Raw genomic sequence first — 19,077 nt, 5'->3', positions numbered from 1 at the left:
CCCTCTCAGTTGAAATGGAAATGACGCTCAGTGCAGAAGAAAGTTTCTCCTTGATACAAATTTTAAAGTGTACCACTGAGACGTGATGCTGACCTGGGCTGTGATCATGGGATGTGTCTTCATCTTTCTCTCCTTCAGCTCAGTTGTTCAAGCATAATCCCAACAATATAAGATCCCTTTAGTCATGCTGAGTTTTATTCCTTTTTTCCAGATTTGTTAATTCTTCCTTGCCTCTATGTTAATTGCATTCACAAACAGGCTTCATTTTGTAACCAAAACCATGGATTGATGGTAATGAAGAAATAAATGGCAGAGGAGATGTAAACTTAGATCTGCCATGTATTTAAGCACACATGGGTCAAAGGATGCTTCAAAAGTCTATGTGATGCTGACATGTTCTGTCTCTCTCTCACTTATGTCTTACTAATGGACCAGATCCTGGATGAGGTTGAAAGGAGAAGGGGAATATCTGCTGCCCTGGTTTATCCATTTATGAGAAGTCTGATGGAATCTCCTTTTCCTGCACCTGGAAAGACAATCAAAGTCAAAACCTTCCTGCCTGGAGCTGGAAATGAGGTAAAAAGCAACTGCAAACATTACAAGTCAAAGCCTTACCCTTTACCACTCCAGTATCAAAACAGCAAAAGAAAAAGAGGAGGAGACAGACCCTGCAGGGATGTGGGGTGGCAAACCCTCAAAATCAGCAGAGCATGAGCTGCACCACTGTGGACATGCTAATGCTAGTTTCCCTTGATGATTATAATCCAATTTATGATTATGTATTTCTTATCTTATGTTTATTAATAAGCTGTGTGTAAGAAAAACAACCAACACCAATGTCCCAGTATGCCTGCGCAGTTGAGAGACTGTAGCATTGCTGGGCTTTATCACAGGGTCACAGGCAAGGCTGAGTTCCCCATGCTGCTGTACCTGAGCACTTCAGCAGCTGCTTCTTATTTCAAACCTTGTTACTGCTGGTCCTGGCCATGGTAGGAGTGACCAGCAGCATTGAAATGGCTCTTTGGTAATAAATACCTTTTAACTGGCTCTCAAAAGAAAGCACATCATGTAAAACTTTTGTGTGTGTGTGCACACATATAATAGATGCAATTTCTTTTTATTCCTGACTCAAGTAGCTAGAAGCTTAGTGTTAGACATGTGCCTTACTGGAAAATGGCAGCATTGATTAAAAGGATTTTGCGACTTGGGGCTGGCCATCCAGTCATCGTGTCAAATTCTCTTCTCTGCATGCCCCTATGTAACAATACAGTAGCTCCATTTAGCTGGGCAAGCATATACATTACTGAAGATAGGAATAGACTTTGTCCCAGTTAGTGAAAGCAGACAGAAAAACTCCCCTTTAGGGTTATTTTACACTCCTAAGGGTTAGTTTTACAGTGCCTTTGTTATTTTTGCAGTGAATCTGTAATGCCACTGATTCAATGGAATGGGCTGTAATGCATGGTACGAAATGTAAAGGGTTCCTTGTACAAGTGATTTGCAAAGTGTTTTAAAGGCACCTGCATTTTCTTCTGGAAAGGCAACATCTGAAAGGGTGATTGGCATAACAGGGAAAAGATCTGACAATGCTTTTTCTGTGGGAATGTAACTGGCAGCCATGGATCTGCAACGTCTCTATCCTCTACTCAAGCTTCTGAACTCTCCCAGAGAAAAATATTGAGATAATTCCAACAAACAAACAACTCTCTTCTGGCTGAGCTTTGCTCTCTGTTGTGCTAGTACAAACTCGTTATTTAAATGGAATGCACTGGCTTAATTAGGAACAGAATCTTGTCCTTCCATTGTGGCTCCTCTTGCCTAAACAAAGATGGTGATTAATTGGGAAGCAGACAGTGTATTTCTTTGTGATGAGCAGACTGAGGCAGCAGGCTTTGCCAGGCAGCAGAAAACATCCCTGGTATTTGTAAAAGCTGCCATAACTTGCATTGCATCCTACCCTGCAGCAAGATTTTCGTGTTGGCAGGTTTGCAGCAGAATCAGTTCCTCATGATTTGGCACACACACTTGATTTGAGCTTGCAATCCCAGAGCTAAGGAAGGGAAGTGGGCACCTTTGCTGATTGTGAGGAGGAATTTGGCTCCTTGAAAATGGTGCCTTTCCTGGTACAGTCACTCCACAATTTGTTTCTTACTGCTCTTTGGGGTAGCAGCTGAGTGATGGGTGTCTATACATCGCACTGTTCCTGTATTTCAGACTTTGAAATGTCAGATCTATTTGATTTGATACATACTGCTCTAAGAGTGGCTTTCTTTTTACAGTTGTGTGTTACTGATCACAACTAAACTGATATGAACTTCTTTTGTTTACAGTATCCTGTGGTCTTGAGCATATCCTTAAAAGAATGTTTGTGAGGAGTTTTGTAAGGGCTTCTCCAGTTAAAAGCTGATTCAGTCTGCTTGTGGAATGTGGTGTCATGTGCATGAAAACATAAAACTAGTCTAAAGCAATAAAGTGATGGTGATTTTTGGACATATGAAAAGAAGACGATGTATTCGTGTTCCTGTTAATATATATTCATATCTTTAAGTTGGCCAACTTTTTCCCTTTCCCTTCTGTTTCTTCAAATTCCTCAATGGTCCATCATTGCTGTCTTGTGCTTCATGTTTTTTTCCTTCTGTTACTCTCTTCTTCACGTTATTTTCCCTCTTCTTTTTTCTGTCCTCTGCCTTCAAGTTCCACATCTGAACATGTCAATTGCAGAGTAAAAGGAAGAGATAATAAAGGAATCAAGGAAAAGGCATTTGAGAAAAGGAAGGAGAGGGCCTGAGGTCATGGATGAAGTATGAAAATTAGACTGTAAAGGGATGTCACAACTCACCATCTAAGACCTTGTCCTGACTCCCCAGTTAAGTATATATATATATGTATGTATCTTTATATGAAAAGAGAAAGGTTTTAAACATGATCTAGTGAATTGCACATCACAGAAGAGGGAAAATGAAGCAAATTGGGTTTAAAGTCCTCCTGGCCTTTTAGCTGAGTCCCAGGCTCCTATGTAGATGTTAATATGAATTGTTAGCCAAGCTTAGAGCCCAATTTACCTTGACTTTATGGCTGTTTCAGCCCTGAAAGCTTCCAGCTCCAGTGTTTGATTGTTACTTGCTTCAAACTCTTGACTCAGCCAAGCTTTACAGCTCTTACAGAATGTTTAGAAGGGAGAATTATGCTTCCCTTGGAGATGACAGCAGACAGTGCACACAGCTGTATCCTGGGAAGAATGGCATGACAGGAATTGTGCAATACACCGTTTTTCTGGAGCGCTGTGCCTGCAGCCTCGGTTTGCGCGAGGGACTGGGGTTCATTTCATTCTGTGTGCCCTGAGCAGGCAAGCAGGGGCAGTGCTGGCACTGCAGGCACTCTGCCCTGCCAGTCTTGCCAGCAATGCTGACTGCAGTTTTTTGGGTGTGCGCAGGTCATTGAGCTGCGGAGGCCCATGGATTCCCGCCTGGAGCATGTGGACTTCGAGTGCCTCTTCAAGTGCCTGAGCGTGCGGCAGATCATCCGCATCTTCGCCTCCCTGCTGCTGGAGCGCCGCGTCATCTTCGTGGCAGACAAGCTCAGGTGAGGGCTGAGCCACCTGAAGCACACAGGGCTGTCTCTGCGTGCCAAAGGCTGTAGGAAACTACACGATGGTTTTCAGATGTGAGGATCCTCTCACTGGAGGATTTAAATGTCTTTTTACACCCATGGATGCTCTGTCTTACTTTCCCACCTGTAAAATGGTGATACAACTTGTCACCTTCTTCACAGTCAGCATTTTGATGCAATGTAGTGCCAGCAGTGTTTCTTTCAGAAGTTGTCACTGAGGTGCTTCACCTTGTGCTCATGCAGTGCAGGCAGGGAAGCAGGGTGCTGAGAGCTCCCCTGATTTGTTCTGTGCAGTACTGAGACTTTATGGTGGGGCTGTGTTTCAATTCCTGCCCTGCCAAACCCATCCAGTGTGGGAGTGTTAAAATATCCCAGCTATTTAGGATATTTTTCCTGGTGCTCACATGACCTGAAAACATTTCCTTTTGGAAGCTCCATCTTGGGCTCCTTGCTAGAACCTTTCCACATACCTTTTGCTTTCTTGCCCTTTGATTGCAGTCTCCCTCTTTGTCCCTCTGAAGCATGAACTCAGCCCAAGGAAAGGTGTGAGAGCAGCAGGTCTCAACTCCACATGGCCTTTCCCAAGGAAATGGGAGCTCTGTGTAAGCTGCACCCCTGCCCCACAGCAAAGAAACATCCTATTTTTTAGATGCTTCTGTAATCCATACAGACAAGTGTGGGTAATGTAAGAAATACATTCTTTTCTGTGGCATGATACATAATGAAAAATGGCAAATAAAAATAAAGCCTGTCATTTATTAGACTCAGGAACATCCAGCATCTTTTAAAAGGACACCAGAGACTGTATGGGAGGTTAAAAACACAGATGGATCTACCCAAACAAACTCTGCTAAACACTTTATCAGTCCCGACCTCCTCTGAATGACCGCCAGAAACAATAGCTGCACTTAGTGGCCGCCAGTGTATATAATAGCAAAAATACTTTGCATAGTAAAAGCTTTACAATCTTTAGGGGAGAATTTCTTAAAGCTGCAGACCCTTCTCAGGTTATAAAGTTACTTCCTTAGCAGTCTTTTTTGTGTCTAGAACAACAGGAACGTTTTATTTCATCCTTGTCTTGTCAGTAACACTTGGTTTGAATGACCATTTGGGATGACTTAATTTCACATAAACTCATGATGAGAATTGTGTGACTAGTCCAGGGTTTCTGCAGTACTTTAGTAGATATATGAATCACACCATGAATATTGGGGCAGGTAGCTTTAGAAATACTGTTGGTGTGTTCTTTCTGGCTTTTTTTACAGCATCTTTACTCATCTCATTCTGTTTCTGTTTTACCACTCTTTCAGCACCCACAAATCTGACTGTAATTCAGATTGATGCAGATGTGCATTTCTTCCAATGGCACAGTGATCTGAGTGGAAACTCCCACAAATGGTACAGCAAAAGAGACAGCTCTGTTGTGCTGCTGCCAACTGCTGCTCTGCTCTGGAGTTCCCAGTTCCTCCTCTGTAGCATTCTGTGGAGCACAGCACAGTCCTGCAGGGATGGCTTGTTGCAGGAAAGATCCTCAGCCATGAGGATCCATGAGGATCCTCAGCCATGAGACAGCACCATTTCCTGGAGCACTTCCCTGGGACAGCTGGCCTAGCCAATGTCATATAATGCTCTGGGCACTGTGCAGAGAAAATCAACAATTACACCTACTCTGACAGGATCAAGGTAGCTTGGTATGGAAACAGTGATGTTGCTGATACTGAGGGCTTGTGGTAAGCCAGGACTTCATCAGGCAGGGTTTTATATACACTGCAGCCCTGGCTGGAAGTTCAGACTTGTCTGTGCAATTACCTTTCTCTTGGTAGCTGCCTAGTCCCCCAGGCCTTGGAGCATGGAATAAGAGTTCTCCTTACAGGCAGTGTGCTGCTCTCCTTTTTGGCACAGAGAAATAGGGCACCAGGACCAACGGGAACCAGAAATTATAAATATCCCTTCTGGGAAAAACTTACACCTACACTGTGCTCCCCTGGAGAAGCTGCTCTCCAGTGAGCTGTTGTTTCTGTGTGAGGGGTGGGGGCAAGGGATAAGGACCATAACACAGAAGAAAAGAGGGGATTCAGATGGATCTGAGAGGCTTGGGAGGTTTTATGGTTGCTCCTGTAAGAAGGGACAGAACCTTTCTTACAAAAAGGGCTTATGTTCATATGCTTTACTACATCCACACGTACCCTTTATTGTATGTATAAACTTGGTTTCATTTGGTAAGAGGGTGACAAAATCTGATGTGGTAGATAAGGTTCTGCATGCAGACTTGTGGATCCTGAGCTGTCCTTCTGAACCCTCTGACCTGCTGAGTGTCATGTGCTGGAAACATAGCACCTCTTTCTTATCTTTTGTCTGGTCTGTCTGGAGTCCCACACACTCTGGGATGGAGACCACTTCCTGCTCTGTGTGTGCAGCAGCTCTGCTTCATGCAGTGTGGTCTCAGCATGGGGATCTAGGAGGTACTGTAAACCAGAAACTAATAATGAGTCCTTTGACAAAAGCCTGGAGAAAGTGACAGTGGATTTAAATTCAATACTTACTGAGATTTTCATGGTTTAAATAGGGATGAAGTCTAAAATGAAACACTCTGGTTTTGAGCTAGTAACTGTCTTCTTGGAACCTTTGCCTTGTCTGACATGAGTTTTGTTTATGGGCATCCTGGCTGAAACTAGAGTTTACCAGTAATGTGGAAAAAAAACAAGAAGTGAAATATCTTACATGTCCACTCTGTGCCCAAAGAACAAGAGCAGGAAATTAAAATGATTTTACAAGGATTTGATTTCTGTATGTACCCAAAAACTAGCTTAGAAATAAATGATGTTGAGGTTTAGGCTTCAAACAATAAGATGCAATGGGCTTTTGTGGCTGCCGGTTTCACGGGTCTCCCAGCGATAAATGGCTTCACACATTGTACAAGTCGGGGAAAGTCATGCTCAGTGCAGTGAGATTAATTCAATAAGTTATTATTTATGATCCTTTTAGTGCCCAGAATGTGCCAAAACTTAAAGTCCTTGATCTTTGCAGGGAGTGATGGTTTGTCAACACAGAGACTGATGCTCCCAAGTAGTAAGGAAGTAACAGCAAAGTTCTGAATTACAACACTGTGAGGTTGGCCTGGTTAGATATGTTCAGATAGGTTTGGGTTTTCCCCCCAATAAGCTGATTATATGTTTTTTCTGCTTGAAATTGGGTGAATAAATCCCTGCAGCTATTTGCTCACCTTCAAAAATGAATATGACCTTTCAGAATTCTGCTTTCTGTGAACAGTGAAGAAGACAGCAGGGAAACAAAAATAACTATAAAGAAACTTGAAATAATAATAATAACAATAATAATATCACAACTCTTAAAGAGGTAACTTCAGGCTCCCATTCCTGAAAAAATCTGCTGAAGGCACAGCTGACATGGTCTGCCTCATCCCAGCTCTAATTCCTGTCCCACTGGGAACCCTTGTTTATGTTCCCAACATTCTGCCTGTTCACCCCAACTCTGGAACAGTCCTGTGCTTGCCAGCTGCAAAGGGGGAGCTGCTCTAGTGCCATCCTCTGGGGTTTGAAAGGCAGCAGATGTAAAACCAGCAGGGCCTGAGGCTCAAGAACATTGACCTTGCTGCAGGCACAAAGGTAGCAACAGAAAATAAATAGAAAGCAAACACTGGAAGAAAAATATTTCTCTGCTTGTTTTAGTTTTATGCTGGGGAAACAAATTTGTGGATGTGTCTGCTGAGGAGGTGATGTATCCATGTGTGTGAGAACAGCCTCTTTGTCTTTTCCCTGAATGTTTGGAGGGGGGGAAGGAAGGCCCTGGACATAGCAATGCCCTTTTGTTATAACCCCATTTTTTATAAATAAAAAACACTCTTGCTGTAATCCACTATATTGGGAAGGACTCAGGATATTTTGCTTACATTTCACATATGGGTCCAGTCCAATGCCAGCCACAGCCAGTGGGAATGTTTGGATGAGGCTTGTTTTTTGGATCCAAATCCTCTAATATTCCTCTGTGGCCTTTAGAAAACTTTTGGGGCTGTGAAATGCTTCTATAGAGCCCCTGCTCTTTAGAAAAAAACAACTTTTCATTGTTGTGAATTTTGGTTTTATATGAGACATTTCAGCTACCTCTCAGTGAAGCAGGAGCATGAGCCTCAGGGAAAAAACCCTAACCCTTCTCCTCCCCATGGTATTTTGTACTGCAGGAGGAATCTGTCTTCCAGCACAGCTGTAGAAAGTCCAGGCAGATCCCAGACCTGACCAAAGGTTACAGGCTGGAGACAGAAACACTGACTAATACAGGACAGAGCATAAATATGTAAATAGTGGGGAAGTCAACCCTCAGGCATGTCTCTGTTAACTCTGGAGCAGAGGAGGAGCAGAGTGTACTTGTATTCAAGGGCAAGGGCTTTCAGAACACACAGCAACTTTTCCTGTTCTCATGCACAGACACAGCTCAGGGCTGGCTGTGCTGTGCCCAGGATGCTCAGGGAGTGGTGATGCTTCTCTGTTCTTTTGGGGCCGTGCTAGAAACTGGCAGCAAGAGCTGAGAGGTAGCCTGGTCTCCATTCCTCGATGCCTACCTAAAAAAAATATCCTTTAACCTAGCAGCCAAAATCATAGCATGATCTTGTAGCTCAAGTTAAAATATATGAATTTAAATAAGAGATAAGTGGCAATGTTTTAGTAGTAAATCATTGCTCCTCAGTCCAGTAGCAAGGTCAAGTGGAAAAGCAAGAATAGCTAAACTCTGGGGCAGATTACTAAAATGCAAGCTCACTCTATTTCCTTATTGTTCCTTTTTAATTAACAAAAGTAGGATTTAATTCTTCCAAACAAATCATGGCCATGACAGGTCTGAACAGCTTCACCAACTGCCTGGGAATGCTCCTTTCCAGCAGCAGTCATCTTGTAACACTTATAAAATTCTGCCAACCTGCAGCTTAAAAGGTGAAAACACGTGTATTAGCACAGAGAGAAGTGTGCTTGGTACACAGACGTGAGCTTGGCCAGCAATAAAGACTTCCTTTACTTTCCCTGTCACAAAAACCTCCAGAAAAGGGAAGGTGAGAAAAATTTGACAACAAATACATGCCAGAAAACAGCTTGTGAGGGGTAATTTACTGCTGCCAGTCTCTGACTGGTCTGTATCATTTCTGAGCACAGGCTACAGTGTCTTGGTAGTTTTGTAATTACTAACTGTGCATTAAAGAAGATGTTTGGAGTTGCAAACTACTGCACCTGTGGAATGTGTAATAGCTCACAGATCTTCTGTCTAAACCCAGGACAAGTATGGATGGCTGGCATTGCTTCTGGTGTATTTTTATCCAAAGAATTTGAAGTGCTATCTTAATACTGTCAGGATTATTGTGCTTGTCTGGTTTGATATGCTGAAGATAAGCTAGAGAATTTCTTTCACTAATTCCTGCAGTGGAAGGAATGAGCCCTTGTATAATTATCCAATGTGCAATCATGCCTAGTAGACAGAATTTATTCTACAGCAAAAACATCCATTTCTCATGTACGTAACCAGAGAGTTTCTCTTCTCTGCAGTGAGAGCCAGACCAGCCCCTCTTGAGGGGGCTAGTAGAGATTCTTGACAGATATTTTGCACTTTACCCTCTCTTCTCAAGAGGTAATTACATTTTGTACCACTTGGATTACTTTCTCCAGCACTTCGATTGTGTGATGGCCGATGCCAACAAAGCAACTGTACATGGACAGTAGGAAAATGTGTGTCAGGCAAAAGGGACAGACCAAGAAACAAAATGAATTAAAAGTCTCTGGCTTGTTTAATATTTCACAGTCCCAGAGAAAACAACCCAATAGTGACATTTTTAATGTGCAGTAAACTCCAGTGGCATTTTTAATATGCCATGTCCCAAGAAGGGTAAAGCTTGTATAATTTTCCTTTTCTTCCTTCCCTCCTCCCCTACTTTACAGTGATATTTATTTATGTCACTCCAGGCTTTGGCCAATGCTCTACAGTGGGAAAACATAATTTCTCCACTTCCAATTTGTGCAAAAATTTTTTTGTCCCTTCCCCATGAAAGGAAAGATGATCACCATGCTGCTTGGTAATTCCCTTCTGGATTGCTTGTTGGAACAATATGGCAGTAAATTGCAACATCTTCCCAACTTGACTTTTTGCTCCTTGCTAGAGGATTTAGCTCTTTTCATCTTTTAAATGAGCCAGATTAGGGAGAGATTGTTTCTCTCTTTGTTGGTTACTACCTAGAAAAATACTTCATCCTGCTTTACTGCTGTCCTGCTATTGACAAGTTGTCCTACAGGAAAGGGACCGGGTAACTCTGGATACAAAGGGTAACTTCACACTTGGAAATGTTGGGTCTGTTTTTTCTTGCAACCACCTGACAAACTTGGGCAGGTAGCTGATGTGTCAAAGCAATGACTTTTCCCCCCAAATCCCATTTTCTTGAAAAGGCAAGTCCTCATTCTGTAGGGCACTTTGCATGTCTCTTTCTCCAGGGGCTTTCATGTGCCTTGCTTACACACAGGTATTACAGGAGTAAAAAATAATGCCTTTCTTAATACCACATTCCCCTTTAATCAACTGTTTTCTACTTTCTTTTAAATTAAGTACTTCAAAGCTGTTCTCTGAAAGAGAGAGAGCTTTCCTAACAGTCTTCAATGCTCTGCAGCTCTCAGCTCCATGGGATGCAGCCTCGATCTTTGCATGGGCCAGGGTTGTGCTTTGCAGGTTCTCTGTGAGACCCCACACTGTCATTTGGGTGTTCCCAAAAGGTGGGGGCTGGTTCTGAAAATGCAGCTCTTACTGAGCTAAAATCTGGCAAATTATGTAATTTTTGGAGATTTTTGCAAAATTTGGATGAAAACCAAAAAGAAAGCCTCCTGTATAGTGAGAATGAACATGCACTTTTTCTTTGATATGTCCTAATGTGTTGCTTGATTATCAAACATTGAAAATCTGAATTTCTTTATGTGACTGAAAAATTCATTGGCTTTAAAAAATGAAAACCTCTGAGGGCACGTCCTCTTTTGTGGTGTGCATCTCTGTTGAGCTGTGGGAACATGTTCAGTCAGTGTCAGTGATGGATCCATGCTGGTAGGGTAAAAGAGCACAAACCAGGAGAGGATGTTGCACACTAAAGCTGAAGGGGATGTGGCCAGAGAAGAGATTATCAATGAAGATGTTGCCCACTCAGCTTTCTGTCCAATACAAGGAGGAGGGACCAGAAAAGGAACACAGATGATGACACAAAATGTTGGGCATGTCTGCTCCATGAACTGTCCTCGTTGACACTGCAGTGAGGTAAACCATGGCTCCATGAATCAAAGTCAGGGAAAACAATTCCAGAAACAGGGTTGTAACCTTTGGTTCATCATAAGAAATCTCTTACTAGGAATCATCAGTAGCACAAAGGCACTGCTGCCTGTGCTGTCCATAACTCACCTTCAGTAGTCACTGGACCTCTCCCAAAATTCGGTGCGTCACTGGTGCCCCACTGATAACGAGCTGCACACTGCTTTTGCCAGGCAGGTGAGGACATAGTGGAAGTCCTTTATGAGAATTTTACAGCCTTGGCTGTTCTCCTGCTGCCCTGCAGAAAGCACCAGATAAAACCTGAAGTGTGACTTGTTACTTGGAAAAGAAGGTGTAGGTTTGGGTTGAGCTCCTTTTCATGGGCCAGAACTGCCATTTAAGTGGTGTGAAGGTTAAACAGCTTCACTCTTTGAGCTGTAAGTAAAGTTAAACGATTTTTGCAAAAGACAATAACTGATAATTGGGATGATGTGATGTGGAAAATATGCATTTCCTCCTCAGTCTCAGTGCCCTTCTCTCCCTGCCAGTGTTATCACTTGTTTGCATTCCACGAGATATCACGAAGGTCACTCGCAGCAAATATGTCAGCATTCAAATTAGGGAAGCCACTGTGGTTGGACTCTGCCCTTCACTCCAGGCAAAAGCAAAGTTTGGTTCTCACTTCTGCATCAGCTGCTGCTCGCCAGGTGGGGGGAGCCTGGCTCAGGAGGAGAGGATGGACCTGGAGGCTTTGGGCACAGGGTGCAATGGCAGTGCTGCTGGCTTGGCAAAGCAATCACCCACCCTAGGAAGCGTTCACTTGTTGAGCAAGGTTCTGGCTTTGTCAAGCTCCTGTGCAGAGTGAGGGATTTTCACCTGCTGCTGGACAGAGTTGTTACCTCACTGCTGGTAACACAAGTGAATATATGTTAATTCTGGGTAAGAGATGTTTCAGCCCATAACAGACAGGGGAGATGTTTGTGCTCTAGGGAGCTCTTTACCCAGTGCCACAGGTTGACTGTAGCAATAATTCTTGCAGTGTGTATGAAGATTAAGTTGTGAAATGCTCAAAACTGGCTGCTGAATTTGAGATGGGCCAAATGGACCTGGCTCATCATGATCTCACAGGAATTGTACCTGTTCCCATCCACCCATTTGCACTGGGGAATTCCTAATTTTATTCAAACTCTAGGAGCAGAGCCTTCCATTGGCAGGTCTCCTGTGCCATCAAGAGAAAAAGTAACCTAAAAATGAACAGATTTGTCTGTTTCCTGAAAAGAAGGATAGTGGGTGCTGATCAGAGATACAATGTTAGCTGCATACTTCAGGCGAACTACCAAAGACCTCAGGTGGTGACTCTTAGTTCACCTCTTATTAAGTGTTTGCTGTATAAAATAAATCACAATGCAAACTATTACTCTGGCTTTTACAGCCCAGACTCTTGCAATTTTTCATGTAGTATGAACCTATTATTTTGATTTTAAATATCTTATTGATTAGTCTAGAGAAATCAGATTTATTAATAGGAAATTCAGCAACTTCAGAACTCTCTTTTAGGTCACATATACAACCTCTCCATCCTAAACTTCCTGCAGACACCAGATTTTCATAGATCCACTTGAAGGTCAGGTGAGGAGAAGTGCTTGGCAGCAGCAGGGGAGTTCTCCTCCCTGTGTACCCCTACACAGAGTTGGACTCTTTACAGAAGGATTCTGCCACAGGGAATTTTCAATCCAGGACGTTAAAATCTAATTATTTGACTTAAAAAATAAATTACATTCTTAAAATTAAAAAGTGTATTAACAATACATTAACACGAACTACAATATTTATTAGCTCCAAAAATTACACTCTCTACTTCCAAACCACCTTAGAAAGGCTTGAAGGAATCTCTGCAGTTTGCCCAGCCCCTGAAGGGCTTCTAGAAAAGTAAAAAATTATTCAAATTTCCAAAGCTTCAACATGCCTTGCTGATGAGAGGCTGCCTTTGCAGCAGCCTCTCTCACAGCACTCAGGGAACTCGTGGTTTAGAAGGTGCTATCATGTCTTGAGGGCTGGTCTGATAAACACAGAAGTGGGAAAATTATAAGGTCTTTGAGGCTTCATTCCAGCAAAGTATTTCAGCACAATGAAAGTAAATTAAAGCTGAAACTTCTGCTGAAATACTGTGTTGAATCAGAGCCTAAAACAGTTGCCTGTCCCCTCATGCTTTAACTGGTGAGGCGAGGCATGAACTGATTATAACTCCTGCTGCTCTGTAATCATTGGCAATAATTATTAGTGCCTAGATAATTTACTGGATTAGAATTAATTTGGGTCAAACAACAATATGTTAAGCCCAAATTCTGGTGTTTGTTTTGGTCACAATCTTTTTCCTCTCTGGTACAGGTAAATGTATGTGTTGTGGAGGAAAATTGCCATTTTGAGAATTATTACCAATATTTAAATAATAAACCAATTATTATTTGGTTTTGGAAACAAACTGATCTGCTGTCAAGCAAGGAGATCAGTTGATCTCCTGAGATTTCTTCCTACCTGAATTACTTTAATTCTATATATCTTTGCTTTAAATTGGAAACCAAAATGGCTATTTGGAGGTAGACACACAAGGTCAAAAACATCAGTGAAAACAAGTCAAATTTTGAATCCATATCATGTGAAAACAGTGCCTTACAAGTGCAAGCAATCCTACAAATAGGGAGGCATCCCAGAGCCATCAAGAATTGCAGGCTTTATGGGGTAGTTCTTGTTCAAAAAGCTGCAAAAACATGCAATTTCTTTGATTTGAGTAAAAAGACAGGAATTAAAGATTTTTTTCCCCTTTTAAATGTCCTGGAAGTTGTAACAGAGAAACAGCAATAATTTTGCATAGGAAGAAACACTGTCACGTCTGATAGTTTTATACTGGCTGGAAAACTGGAGATGTTCTGCACCATTATAGCTAATGAACTCTTGGATTCTTACTTTCTTCCTCTCTGCCCTTTTTGGTGAGTTGGTGGTATGTGGTTTAACAAAAAACATACTCTAACAGCACAGAACCCTGATAATGAAGTACAAACCAATGATGTGGGGGCTCAGGGGCCTCAGGAGCAGAGCACCTGGGCATCAGGGGGAGTCCTGGAGCTGAGCACCCACCCTTTGGAGCAGGGAGAGAGCAGTAACATGTCCCAATTTTTCCCCATCCCCAGCTTTTCCAGGGCCAGGGACCCTCAAGGGCTCACTTCAGAAGCTGACCTGCAGGAATGCTGCAGGAGCTCACTGCAGACAGCTGGAGTTTGGAGACTGTCACTTCTGACACTTAAAAGTTTTCATTTATATCTTGTCTCTGATGCTGTTGCTTAGTCTTATCAACCTGATTGATAATGCTACTCTTATTTATTCTTATGCACCCAGAGAAACCTTTATTTTAGAGTCTTAGAGTGCACTGTATCTGGCACAGCACAGTACTGCTCTGAATTAGTGCCAGCACAGCAACAGCAGTGCTGCCTGCACTCCATCTCCACCCAAAGTGTATCAGTCTGCCATGGTTTTTACTTCTACTTGCCCTTTACTTGATGCTTTGCAAGTTTTCTACTTTGTCCTTTCCACCTGTGCAGCCTGGATGTGTTGGAGGGAAGAAGGGCTGTGTCCTGGCCTGCAGCCTTTCCCCAGAGTCCTTTAGAGTCCTCTGCAAACCTCTCAGACTATTTTATCTTGCAGAGTTGTCACAGACCTCTGTCAGAGACTGGATCAGGATCGGGAGAGGCATGGAAGGGTGTAGGAGAGAAGTATCAGGGATCTGATTTTGCTACACATCATCAGTGGTAGGAGTACAAAACCAGGCCTATGATGAGGAGATATCTGGGTGTGTAATACCCATGTGGGTGAAGGGATTACACCTGGGAAGGGCAGAGCCTCCAGACTCCAACCTCAAGTGGGAGGAAGCTCTTCTGAGCAGACAAGGGATGTGTGTCAGGGAGGTAGCTCAGTCCCAAAGTGGTTGTGGGCTGGAGCATGAATGTGTCAACAGGGCAGATGAAAGACTTCAGCAAATGTGGACAGAGCAACAACATTTCATCAGCAGGGAGAAATGAGGAACATAAAAAGGTTGTGGAAAAGTAAACAGTGGAAGCACTTTTTTTGGAATTTACATTTTTGGCTACGTTCCTCAATGTGAGGAAGCAGGGAGCCCAGATTTGGTGAGCTGGTCCCAGTCCAGGGCACGGTCCAGAGCACTGGCACAGCACAGAGCTGGCAGCAGCCCCAGGTGACACAGCTCTGTGTGGCTTGGCTGTGCATGTGAGGGGTGGCCTCCCTCCTCTCCTGGCTGAGGAAGCTTGTCTGTCCCTCAGGGGAAGTGGAGGAAGGGAAGGGATATTCTCGCCTTCTCCTTCAATGGAAATGCCAAACTGGCTGTGGAGGTGCATGTCAATAGTAAGGTGGGATCAAGGAGCCAAATCAGCAAGTGGTTGTCTGTGCTAGAGGCTAAATCCTGGATTTGGGAGATGTTCAATGTGTGAGGCTCCCTTGGGGCTGGGAGAATTTAGACTGTTGACTATTGTTAGAAAGAAAAGAGAGTTATCAAGGGTATTTGTGGAATATTCCTGTTGTGAGTAGAAGGCTTAACTGCATATGACTTTAGCAATTTGAGAGAGTTGGTGACTTGCAGTGTCCAACAAGCCACATTCCTTGAAACAAACAGAGCCAGCACTGACATCCCAGCCAGGGCAGTGTCCATCCCCTGCCCAACAGCTTGTCCTTCTCAGAGTGTGCTAATTGTGCTGTGATAAGATACAGATACAGCCTGAGCTTGGGGTTATTTGTTGGTTGGCCAAATCAGAAATTGCTAGCAGACATTCTCCCTATCTAAACAACAGAAAAGGTTCTTGTTAAGTCACAGTGATTTGCTTTTTGATGTAGACTTAAACTGTGTTCATAAGCAGTCTCCAAAATTCAGCTGAGTCACAGCTGAAATTCTGGTGTCTCAGCTCTTAGGTTGTGTCTCCCCAGCCAGCAGCACAACAAGGAAAAGGTTCTGTGTGCTATCATGAGAAAATTTTGGGGAACAAAGATCCCAGAGGAACATAAATCAACTTTGAGTGAAAAGAAGCAATGTCATATTTTGCCTCTAACATGATAAAGGATCTCGTGAAGAGAAATTTGCCATTAAGAAATGTCAATATACTTGTATAATCAATCTTGTATTACTACAAGAAGATCAAACGTTGAAGGTTTTTTAAATCTAGTGAATAAAAGGCATAGAGAGACCCCAAAGCTTGGCAAATTCCAAATAACTTTTTTTACAAGATGACATCCATGGAAATAAAGAAGTGTTTTCCAGTAGAACAACAGCTAGAACATTATGCAGCATTCCTGTAAAACTGTACAGACCAAATGGAAAAGCCCACTCTCCAAAACAGCTCTCTGGAACTGCCCTAGACTATAAAAAGTTAAAATATTTTGAAAACCTAGCTTTGACTATTCTGTTACTTTATTTTGTGTCCTTCACACACCTTAAAGAAAATAAACCATCTGACCTTACTGCTTAATTCTTATAAACAAGAACAGTTGGATAATGTGTGGGTTGAACATTTTGAAAGGAAAAACTGAAGCAGACTTGGTTTCCCAGGGTAGGCTTTTCTTTTTTTACTTTACTAAACATGCTTCTCATCAATAATACCCCTTTCAAAGGTTCTGAACTGTATTTTAGAGATTTAGGCTGGGAGTTCCTTTACACCCATCACCTTTGAATTTTCCCTTACAAAGTGTGAAATTTCACTGAAGTGAAAGGTGTGTATCCATTCTAAGTATGAATCTTTCCAGCCGGGGCACTTTGTACAAGCAGGAGTTTGGTGACAGCAGTGGGAGTCCTGCACAGGGGTGTCCAGAAGGGATGGCAGCAGGAGCTTCTGGGGGCTGAAACCTCAGAGTGAATGTTTCACGGGCATGAGATGTTCCACAAGGAGAACTTTTCAGAGGCTGAATTTGAAGAGCTGTGTGCAGAATCCTGAAGTGCAGAGGCCGAGGTGCTGACAGGGTGCTCGTATGACTTGTTGTGGGTGCTGGCAGGGCAAGGCTGGGTGCTGCCACAGGACACCCCCACCAGGGCTGCTCCCTGTGCTCTGCTCCCTGTGCTCTGCTCTGCCCCAGCTGGCTCCCAGGAAAGCTCAGGAAGAGATTCCAGTGGCCTGGGCTGGAGCCTGAAGCCTCCCCTAGCGTGGGAATAGCACGCCAAGAGGATGCAGGGGCTGATTTACGTCACAGCACTGCGTGTAAAACAACATGTTACAAAAGGGCATTTTATAGAAAGGAAAAAAATACTCACTGAAGAGCAGAAGAATGTTTGTCTTCCTGCTTTTAGCTTAGCGTGGCTCTTTTTTCAGTTGCTCAGCTGAGATGACTGAATTTGTAGTAGGTGAAAATGCCAGGGAGTCAATGAAGTGATCTTGAGAAAGTGCTGGGAGTCTGTACCATGTTCCACAGCTCTTCCAAAACACACCACTGTGCTGGTTGTGGTAGATGCTTGAGACCAAAATATGAGGCAACGTCAGCACCATTGCCTGTTATATATAAGAATATAAATTGGAGAAATGCATAATTTTACAAGAACCTTGTGTCAGGCAGCATATGTTATAAACCCATGCTGGGATTGTCAGATCTTAAAGGAAGTGTCAATTAAAACCAAGCCAGCAGATTATTTGCAGTAAAACACAAGGATTTGTTCTTCCCCAACTTCTTCTCTCTTTGTTCCCTAATTCTCACTTTTCTCATTCAGCAAACTTTGAAGGTAAATCACTGATAGGAGCAAACAGGTGAAACCTTTACTCTGGCCTGGGAACAATCCACAACTGAAGTAAAAATGCTCATGAGGATTATTCTGGTGGAGGTCTGATGCCACCTAAAGTCTCCACCAAGTCTTGCAGTAGAAGAAATGAGCATCTCTTCCCAGCATTTTAAATGCTACCATTTAAAATAGCTAAATAGCTGCTAAATAACAGCTTTGCAGTTATTATTTATAGTTCTTTGTGGCTACATTAAGCACAGCAGAAGTTTGCAATGCCAGAAAATCAGTTCAGGCATGTTGGATCCAAATTTCTGTCATCTCAGCCTGTGAGAGGCAGACATTGTAGCTGTGATATGGAGAGCTTGTCTTTATTCCCCTGATGTTAAAACTCACTTGGTAATGATTTTTAATTTTTAACATTTGGAAACCATGTGACTGCAAAAGGGAATCAGATTCAGTAGATGGAAGGACAGCATATGCATGACATTCTCCATGATAATATCAAGCCCTTAAGTTTAGGAGATACCAACCTGTATTTTAGAGTACTCTGATAAGCAGGATCAATACCTTCATCACTGAAGTTGGTTGATAAGACCTTTAAAATGTATTATAATAAAAATAGGCTGTTGTCTAAAAAAATGTGCAATCTTTGCAAAATGTGTTCTTTTACCAGCTTTCCTTTGGAATAAGTACTGATTGTTTTCCTCAAGGATTTTTTTTCCAATTTTATTTTACTTTTCATTTTCTTTTGTTCCTGCATTAGTGCTTGACTTAGGAACATTATTATTATACATTTTTATGACTAATGATGTGGTTGTAACAACCAAGATATGAAGTTGCTTTTGGGTTTTAAGCATTCTTCAAAGTGGCTGCTTTTGAGTGCTTTTGGGAACATTGAATCTTGACTTTTGGATCAAACCATCCCCTGACTGCTATGAAACAAATGGATTCTAGTTTGAAACAAACAGACTTAAGTTTTGTACCTTTACTTTGAAGTCTGCTGTGAACTGCCACATTGCACAGTACCGAGAGGGTCGGGACTGGAAGGGGACCAGGGCCTGGCTGAAGTCACAAGTTCCAGACAGGCAGCACCTTGGGCACTTGCGTTCCATCAGGCTGAGTTTCTCAGCAGGTGGAAGGTGTTGTGAACCAAGAAAAGCCTTTGCTGACCTGATTGTTCCTCTCTCCCCAGCACCCTGTCGAGCTGCTCCCACGCTGTAGTGGCCCTGCTGTACCCCTTCTCCTGGCAGCACACCTTCATTCCTGTCCTGCCCTCATCCATGATTGACATCGTGTGCTGCCCTACCCCCTTCCTGGTGGGACTGCTCTCCAGCTCGCTGCCCAAACTCAAGGACCTGCCCGTGGAGGAGGTAGGAGCTGGCACCACAATTGTTTGCCTGGAGTAAAGCTGGCCTCTCCCAGGAGAG

The 19,077-nt window shown here is 43.0% G+C and overlaps 1 protein-coding gene across 6 annotated transcripts in view; it reads left to right on the top strand.

The window, feature by feature from the left end:
* The window catches only part of DENND2B (DENN domain containing 2B), a 150,453-nt gene that overhangs the window by 126,567 nt on the left and 4,809 nt on the right, over nucleotides 1-19,077 (top strand). For all 6 annotated transcript variants that reach the window (XM_033062222.2, XM_033062220.2, XM_033062221.2 and 3 more), the window contains 3 exons: nucleotides 436-576; nucleotides 3,434-3,582; nucleotides 18,843-19,020. In XM_033062222.2, coding sequence (XP_032918113.1) covers nucleotides 436-576; nucleotides 3,434-3,582; nucleotides 18,843-19,020 — 468 coding nt within the window. The remainder of the gene's footprint in view (nucleotides 1-435; nucleotides 577-3,433; nucleotides 3,583-18,842; nucleotides 19,021-19,077) is intronic.

The sequence above is a fragment of the Catharus ustulatus genome, chromosome 6 (assembly GCF_009819885.2).
Source record: "Catharus ustulatus isolate bCatUst1 chromosome 6, bCatUst1.pri.v2, whole genome shotgun sequence".
In the NCBI taxonomy this organism is placed as follows: Eukaryota; Metazoa; Chordata; class Aves; order Passeriformes; family Turdidae; genus Catharus; species Catharus ustulatus.
Note: the sequence above shows the minus strand (reverse complement) of the source record. Positions and strands in the feature narration are given on the sequence as shown.